Genomic DNA, 9,419 nt, shown 5'->3' with positions numbered 1-9,419 from the left:
AACTAGCGTGGACTTTGGCCGCAACAATATTATGCTGGCCTTTGTCCTACAGCCAACTTATGCTTCACGGAGCAAATTAAGTGAAGACAACGACCTACTAAAATACCTAAATACTAATTAATATCTTAGATGATGATTAAGATAGAGATATTAAAACTTATTTAAGTGAATTCAATTAACGTTATTGAAAGATTCTGTAACACTTGATAGATACAATTTATTGTATTAAAAATATTACGAATAGGTATATAAGTGTAATGTTTGCTAAGTGGTCATCTTATGGCAGCAATTGATGATGATGAAAATAAAAATGGCTTTAATGAAAATGGTTTATTGTTCTAAAATTTCCTCTTAATAATACATTTGAGTAACAAACGGTTACAGCTTCGTATGTTTTCCATAACCCCATTTATCTGTAGTTGGGAAGCAAGACGGGTGAGCGACGTATCTCGACATTCGCTACGTTCGCTTATCTCCCGTGACGTAAGGCTACGCTGTAAGCGCACTCGCTGCTCCCTTACTATTGCTACGTGTAATCGTGTTATTACGAGCAGTGTACATTCTCTGCTAGTTTCTCTTCACGTCAGGAGGTGCTACTTGTATCTAACGTGTGACGTCATCACCCGCTCAATCATGGATTCGGAGTTTATGACGCAAAAGACGTAATCAGAGAACTCCACGTATTTACCTTAAATCATGCGGTATTGTCTAAAGTAATGGCAAAATAATGTGAGTGGAGGCTGATTGCCGACAGGTGCACGCCTCGGCTGAATACTAAATACGCTCCACATGTTAATATATACGACATTCAGTTCAACATTCATTAGTTGGCGTTTCATTTCATCCGAACAGCTTTTCCACGGTAAACGACGTTTTGTCCCGCCGTAATGTATTCAGCATTGAAGCATTATTAATGTTTCTATAGAATAGGATTACAGGAATAGAACAACGCTGTGTAACATTCAAACGTATTGACACAATATCGGCATACTCTATATTCCATTGATGTTCCTAATTATTCATTAGTGTAAGGTCGGGCTTCATTGTGACTGCTGGTTTGCTTGAGTTTCACGATGCAAATATATGATGTACATTATAACTACTCCAATTATTTCCAAGTCCATAAAAGATCGATTCCCCACCCTATTAAGGTAACTATAATGGAGACTGTATAACATAGGGATGAACAGTTACAAGGGAGCGAACCCGAAGCGCCGCCACTAGAACCGGCCCAATTTTTGTAGAATCGTAAACCCGTAAGATTTAGTGAACGGTCAGAGTTTTAACGAGGGCCTGTGTCCTCCGTCGTGCAACCCTCCTCGCCGGCGAAATATAGTTTTACGACAATCGCTAGTGAGCCATTAAACAATTTTCACCGGCGCGCGGCGTCCGACTACAATGTTTATGCTTTACTGCCTCCTGTGTTCGTATAATGGGATCTATATGCATTTAGGACGGACGATCTTATCCGATATTTTATATAGAGGCACGGATTAGCAATTAAGTTTAGTTTATAGCTACATGTTTCACAATAATAAGTTCAAAGCTCAAATCACAAAACTATTAATCAAAAACGAATTTATCATTTAGGAAATAAATGTCCGACAATAATATCACATTTGAAACTCATGAACAATGTTCCGAATATAACTATTACCACATAAAACTTTCCATTTAGAACTTCTTGTTTCTACCAACTACTGGCTATATTCACAACAAAACTATCTTAGTTATACGATAATTCAAACATATTTGACTATTAAATTAATTTGTACTACATAGTATTCGAGAGGAGCCTTGGAACCAGCGAGAATTAATTAAGAGCCAGTATTATATTGGCCTTAAAATGGACTGCTCATATTACCAATATGCGGTAACACATAAAACTTGTTTCAAATTTTCATCAAGTTCAATTTACATAAGAGATTTTGTCATCAATATTTTCAAGCGAATTTCAGCCTTAAATTTTCATGTACGACGCTGTTTATTTCCATGCATACCAAATAGTTACATAAAAGGTCACGTCTCACGTGTGCACACTTATTTAACACAAAAGCTTATCACTTAATGCAGCCAGCGCAGATGAAGACAATAACTATGAGAGTCGTCGCAACAAAACGGCACGAGATAGAATCATCTCGTCTGTAACAATACGCTTTGTGTCACTCCAATCTCAAAAGGATATTCGAATGTATTGAACTCGGGAGAATTTCACTCACATTGAACCATTCAAGGGAATCTCACGGAAATTCCTCGTGAAATTTTCACATAATCCAACGCAGTGCGAGGACAACCCCATTGTTTAGAAAAAATGCGGATATTCAGCTGGGACCCTCCGCAAAATTCTTACAGAGGAACTGGGCCGAGTTGCAGGATTTTCGTTAAATGTTAAAAATGGAATCCGCTCACAGAAATGGGATCTGAGATTATGATTTGAGGACACGTCTGATGGGGGGTAGAGTAGGGGCGATCGTACCCCGCAGTCTCGTATCTCGCGACACGGTTACGCAGTCAATGTGCGGAGTAGCAGCGTGTTTACAAGCTGTGCGACAAACAAACGTCCCGGCAGAGCTTCGTTTAATTAAGATAACTTTCCCACTCACATTAATGCGCATTAACTCGACGAATGTCGGCCACAATTAAAGTAACGCCCTAAACTTGTGGGCGATAAAATAAAGTTAGCGCATGAGTCGCTTCACATTTCCAGGGACAAGTGACAGCGATACAAGGAGATTTTATATACTTTGCCGTTAAAAATAAGTGTAGGAAATTCAAAGTTAACGCAATCATAATAAACTTTAACACCTGGAGTTGACTGTTGTTGCTGCAACTTGAATGTAAAAACCATGGGGTTGTTTTAGGAGATAGCCCAAGGTTAGCCTAAAACAAATAATAAAAGTAAAAATGTAATTGTATGTGTGGTAGTTTTACTCATAGAAGTGTGGAAGAGCCATGCTTCGACACGAATGGGCCGGCTCACCGAAAACCGACGTGAAACAACGCTTGCGTTATGTGAGTGAGGTTACCGGAGGCCCAATTCCCCCCTTCCCAATCTTCCCAATCCCCGATTCCCCAACAATCCTTAAATTTCTAACCCCCAAAAGGCCAGCAACGCACTTGTAACGCCTCTGGTGTTTCAAGTATTCATGGGCGGCGGCGATTGCTTACCATCAGGTAAAACGTCTGCACGATTACCGGCCAGTTCCAAAAATAAATTGTAATCATGGTTCACACAGCGTAGAATCCCACTTAAATAAGACTTTGCTTACATACGATTTAAAAAATACCTTTAAATACATTCAAAGCCTCGCCTTGTTTAACTTTTTATTATTTGTGGTTTACTGAACTTCGAACTATGCTAACCATTTCACCTTAAGCGCCAATGAAACTTGCATCAGACACCATCGTAAGCTGATGAATGAATTTAAAACAAAAAAGTAATTCTTGCTACAACAAACGTTCGCCTAGAGCACTTTGTCGAGGAATTTCTTTGTGAGACGCTGCCACAACAATAGCACTTCATTCAAACATTATTTTCTCATACATTTTGTTGCGGGATAGTCGTGCCAACAATTGCTGGCTATTCACGATTCGTTACTGAACATCCTCACAAGTTTATCCAGTAGAGAGAGATAGAACTACAGAATATGGGAGCAATAACAATAATTTCACCTAAACCCCGATTTATACGTACATCTGTTTCTAAAATGACGTTTATGAACGTACCACAGGTAACTCAAACTTATTCATCGTGTCGCTCGACTCCTTTTTTTGGCTGAATGTAAAATACTGTGGTCTGTATTTCTGTAAACGTTTTATAATGGCCGCGGAATGGACGATGCGATGATTTAAAACAGTTATTTTGGAAGTATTGTTTATATAGAATGATTTTTTTTATTTTAGATGTGTATTGGATTATGATTTTGAGCCAAATGGTCAGACGCTCTCTTTAAAGGAGTTTCGCGTAGGTACTCGGGTTCAATACCCGGGTCATATATTCTAATTTTTTATTTAATACAAGCAGTATTTATGACGGCGCTTGTTGAAGGTGGATTGCCAATTTCAAACAACATCATCATCATCATCAGCCTGTTCTCGTCCACTGCTGGTCATAGGCCTCTTCAAACAAATAATTTCAAAACTATAAATTTCCTCACGTTTTCTTTTACCGAAGGTATGTCAGTAGCGACTAAGTAGTCTTAGAAAGTATAACTTATTAACAAAGAAAACATAATTTAATGTGATTTAAAACTCAGTTCGAATAATATTAACGTTATAATGCTCAAGATGTAATTACTTTAATCCCAGCTTGAGAACTCGAACTCTAAATAGAGATAAGTCTGTTTTATTAATTACAATTCTTAATTATAACGTAATGAGACATTAAGGGTCTTGTTGTAATTATACGTCAAGTTATAGGTGAGCTGATGCGCGTCGATTTTTAACTAATAAAAGTAGTCTAAGTTACTCCTTGTCAAAATCGGTAAAGCAGTTTCAGAGATTAGCCAGAACAAACAAACAGACAGACAAAAATGGTAAAAAATATTATTTTGGTGTATATGTTACAGTCAAAACTCTTAACCAGTGAAAAGTACTATTGACTGGAAAACTCTTTCCAATCGAATTAGAACTAACTCCAGAATTAAATGCTTACACTTTAAAAGATTAACACTATGTCAGAAATGTATAATACATTAAGTAATAACCACAACACAGCTAAATATGTACCTAAAGACTAGTTTTGTTAAACACATTTTTATTGAAATCTACAGTGGTAAACAAAACGTAAACTACACTTTGTTTTCAAATTAAAAGACAGCACCACGTAATGTACACAGTTCCACAGGCAATTGCTGAGCATTGACATCCCTATCTTACAACTGCCTTACGAGGAAAACTCGACGCGGTCCCGTGGGTGACAACTCCTCGATTTACCTAAATAATGTCCGCCGTGATAAAGTCACAACGACCCCCTACTTCCTCAGTCAACTGAAGCAATTTGCAGACTGATAAGCTCCACACTCCTCCTCTTTTATCAGCCACCATACAAAATACAACTTAAATTTTTCCCCCGCCGTTATACTAAACATTAAATATAATTCTCCTGACGAAACAAACGACATCCAGGGAAATGATAAAATAGTAAATTATGTGGAGGGCTGAACACCTGCATAATGTCCCCGTCAATCATACAGGTGCGTGAAATTGAATCTCATGAGCGCAAATCACACAACCCTCTATTACCATACGCGATGGTGTCACTCACCTTAACAAAAACTAACAATGCAAAACAAACCATATTCCTAAAAGGACAAAGTCTAATTTTTATTTACGAAAGCAAATTTCACTGTATGATAAACGGACCATATTCGCTCGTAATATATTTCATTTTTGTTTAGGGCCGCAATTTCGTCTTTAGGTTAATAATATACAGTACAGTCTGTGTATAAGCTGTGCTACTTATTTACTACGTTTCATTCGTTCATTGACGTGTTCATTCGAATGGGATTATATCAGTGAAGTTTTGAAATACGGTACCTACCGTATTTTTATGAGTATTGTCTAATAAGTTTTGAAAATAAAATTGAATTGTCATCTTTTCAACATGGCCAACTTAATCATGTTTAGAAATGTACTTCAAAATATTGATTTCATACTAAAATCCAAAAATCAATATTTTGGAAAATAGTACTCAATTAATTAATAAATTATGACAAAGGCAAAAGCTCCTAATCACAAAGCCAATTTTCAAAATAAATATGTACGCATTAAAACCTAATTTGAAAAACAAAATCTTTTCAAGAAATCGAACAATATTTGAATTTAAAAATTACCCAGGTACATTCTCCACGTGTTTGCACGAAATTATTGCAATCAATAAAGAACTTAATATCGTCATCAGTACGACAGTGACTTCCATAGCAAACATTACTTGCTCGAGCAAATAATATTTAAACAAAAATAAAATGTATACTATCTTACGTTTGAATAAGGTTCAAACTCGCGTTATAACTTTGGGTGATCCATTGAACTGTAGTTCTGAAGTGATAGTTGTTATAACAGGAGGTCCTGGGATCCCAGAGTTCTATAAGGAATTTGCTGAACAACTGTATAGGACCACTCAAAAACCCGTTTGCATTATTGGTAAGTTAATTTAAGTTATAATTACATTTTTTACAAAACCAAGCTTAATACGAATGCAAGTCAATGACCCTATTCTTTTTAAATAAAGAATCTTTGCTCCTCGCTAGGATTTTCTTCTGTATCATGGGTGCGTTTACAAAGACAAAAATTTACATACACATGACACCTAGACACGAAACAACAATTTGTGGATCACACAAAGAGTTGCTCCGTGTAGGAACCGAACCCCTACACGTTACACGGCAGCCGGTTACCTAGCCACCAACCGTGCAGTCAAGTTCAGTTTTTAGTATTGATAAAATTCGAAAAACAATAAAATACCTGGAGTAGTAATGACCCTTTAAACTCATAATCAGCAGTTGCACTTATAATCAGTTATTATTACACATACATTGAGCAATTATAAACATAAAAATGTCGAGCTAGTAATTCAGTAATTGGATCGCGGTAATACAACGTCAGCCATATCTACACAAAGTGGAAATAACGTTGCAAATAATATTGGCAACTAGTTAACATCCTAATCATGACATAATTAGATTTTAATTAAGTTCAGTGGAGTATATTGCTAATATTAAGTGTGGGAGAGCCATGCTTCGGCACGAATAGGCCGGCTCGACCGGAGTGATACCACAGCAGACGTGTTGTGTTTCGTAGCATGAGTTCCATTTCCAATCCACGATCCCCCAACAACCCTTCAATTCCTAACCCCCAAAAGGCCAGCAACTCACTAGTAACGCCTCTGATGTTTCATGTGTACATGGGCATACCTATTTAAATATACAATTTCTAGTTTGAATCACACTCACACAAATTTATATACATAATTATTACCCAGATTCGGAACAACTGCACAAATGATAGGTCTACGCAAATATTATTAAACGAACGCTCAGCTTACAGTTTAACTGCCAACACATAACAGTGTTCTTTTCACATTTCCAGGTCACGCCGGACACGATGTATTCGAAAACCAAAACGAAACTAATGATCTCAAAGAATCTTGGTCCTTATACAACTGCGATGGACAAATACAACATAAACTGGACCTTATCAACAACTACATTGATAAGAGAGCCAAGCTGCATCTGATTGGACACTCGATAGGAGGCTGGCTACTAATGGAACTACTACACAAGAATGACTATCTACAAAAAAGGATCTTATCCGTAAACCTATTATTTCCAACGCTACAAAAGATCGCATCAACAAAAAATGGCAAACTCGTAAACAATCTCGTGAGATATCTCCACAGAATTATACTTTTAATCTTGTTTATTATGCAGTTGTTCCCAACGATTACGATTCTAGGTGTAAAATTATTTTTGTTCTTGAATTCTTTACCTCCATATTATGAGAAGCGGATAATGATTTATCTGAACCCGGTGCTGCAGGAGAAGGCGATGTTGTTAGCTTACGAGTCTATGGAGAGAGTACACGAGCTAAATGTTCAGGCTATTAAGAAAGTGCAGCACATGGCTAATGTATTATACAGTACGGATGATAGATGGGTACCAATGCATCATATACGCGATTTACAAAAGTTCACTCCGCAGATTGCGTTCCACGAAGTAAATGTGGAACACGCTTTCGTATTAAAATCTTCAGTTTACGTCGCTACGATTGTCGGCAATTTAATTGTTAAGGATAATTTGTGTTATAAAAAACTTGGTCTAATTAATGAAAATGTTGATTTCTGTGATTATGAAACCAGTTATACAAAAGATAGAAAATAAAACCTATTACTACCTACGAATCGTTACATTTACAAAATACTTATCTTCCCTATGTTACAAATTATTAAACTGAAGCAAAAATGTACACTAAGATCGGGTTTTTGGTCCATATTTATATTTAAACGGCAATTTTAATAATCGATCTTAATCCAAAATCTTTGGATCGATCTTAGCTTTTGTCAAAAACTCTATACCAATGTCAAAAATGGATCTTAATCTAAAGATTTTGGATTGATATTGGTGCCAATGAGTATTGATTGAACCAATGTAAGTTGAATAGATATTTATATTTTTATATTTTATTTTTATTATATTACAGCACTACAATCATCATATTGTTTGTTTACTGCATTTGTTGTTTGTATTTCGACTTGACCTTGCACACAACTTGGGCGGTGAGTATGCAAATTGCCACACATAAGTACTTTCATACAACGCTAAGCTCAGCTTAGCTCATCTTAAGGCGAGTTCAAGCTGAAAATCTTAGAACAGACTATGTTACACGGAAACTTCACTAAGTTTGGACATTTAAAATGAATTAAGAGTTGAATTGTTTTCCTTTTAACAAAAAAGTAAGTTGTATTCTAGGGACCATGTTCAAAGATGGCACAGACTGACGTCAGTCTGTACTATACATACGTATACATACAACTACTATAAATAAAATATGGAGTTTAGTTAAATATTAAAAGATAGAGAAAAGCTCTACTAGTTTCGAGCCACAGAGGGACTCTTCATCATGAGCAGCTTGCGCAGACCGCCTACCGTAGTAGGCTGAGCGACGTCGCCGCGTAAACAAGTAAACTAATAGAGCTTTTCTCCATTAATATACCTGAGTAAACCTTGATTTTGTCATTCAAAGAGTACGAATTCTGCCAATATAAATATAGAAGAAAATAATCTAACAAAACTTACAGCATTTGATAAATAAATAAATAAACAAACAATATTTATAGCGAGATGAATAAAACCGTTCGATAAAATTGTGTCGCAACAGGTCCCTTCGAAAAGAACATATTGTCAATTTCCCATATTGTGAACTTCCAAACAACAATTGAATCGGGGGTCTCGACGTCTCGCCTTCAATCGGATCTGAAGGACTTTATCTGCGATATAAAACAGAGGTACTTGTCTCACGTAAATCTTATACCTATGTACGATCTGATCCAATATATTGCCAGTATATAAATTGGTTGTGTAGCTATATTTTTGTAGGTGTAACCTTTTTTTCTATTGATTCTTGAATATATGGCTTGTTGCTTTGTTTTAAAAGTGTTTGAATTAGATTGTGACTTGTTTATGGGATAGTGGGCACCTGATGGTAAGTGATCTGTAGTATAAGCGCCTGTTTCACTACCTTCATATAAGTGCCTGATAAACGTATGTGACATATAGTGCATATAAATTACGTTCTTAATTTAAAGTTAGCTGATACATAGCGGCTATTGTGAAAGAAGTCCTTAGTAGAATGCACAGATACGAATCTGTTACTGTTATTTCCAAGTACTCACATGGAAAGTCTTTTTTTTTAAAGAATTT

The 9,419-nt window shown here is 36.3% G+C and overlaps 1 protein-coding gene across 1 annotated transcript; it reads left to right on the top strand.

Annotated features, from left to right (window-relative positions):
- Positions 1-5,926: 5,926 nt before the first annotated feature.
- Positions 5,927-7,884, top strand: LOC118275655 (lipid droplet-associated hydrolase-like). Its single transcript, XM_035593708.2, has 2 exons — positions 5,927-6,144; positions 7,090-7,884. Exons 1-2 carry the CDS (start codon positions 5,967-5,969, stop codon positions 7,878-7,880), a joined length of 969 nt encoding a protein of 322 aa, XP_035449601.2. The 5' UTR covers positions 5,927-5,966; the 3' UTR covers positions 7,881-7,884.
- The last annotated feature ends 1,535 nt before the right edge of the window (positions 7,885-9,419 follow it).

This window comes from Spodoptera frugiperda, chromosome 8 (assembly GCF_023101765.2).
Source record: "Spodoptera frugiperda isolate SF20-4 chromosome 8, AGI-APGP_CSIRO_Sfru_2.0, whole genome shotgun sequence".
Taxonomy (NCBI): domain Eukaryota; kingdom Metazoa; phylum Arthropoda; class Insecta; order Lepidoptera; family Noctuidae; genus Spodoptera; species Spodoptera frugiperda.
This window is presented reverse-complemented; position numbering and strand designations above follow the sequence as displayed.

Excerpts from the sequence above, each read along its gene's own strand:
- LOC118275655 (XM_035593708.2), top strand. The coding sequence starts at position 5,967 with ATGTATACTATCTTACGTTTGAATAAGGTTCAAACTCGCGTTATAACT. Across the intron at positions 6,145-7,089 it reads AAAACCCGTTTGCATTATTG|GTCACGCCGGACACGATGTA; the intron begins GTAAGTTAATTT and ends TCACATTTCCAG.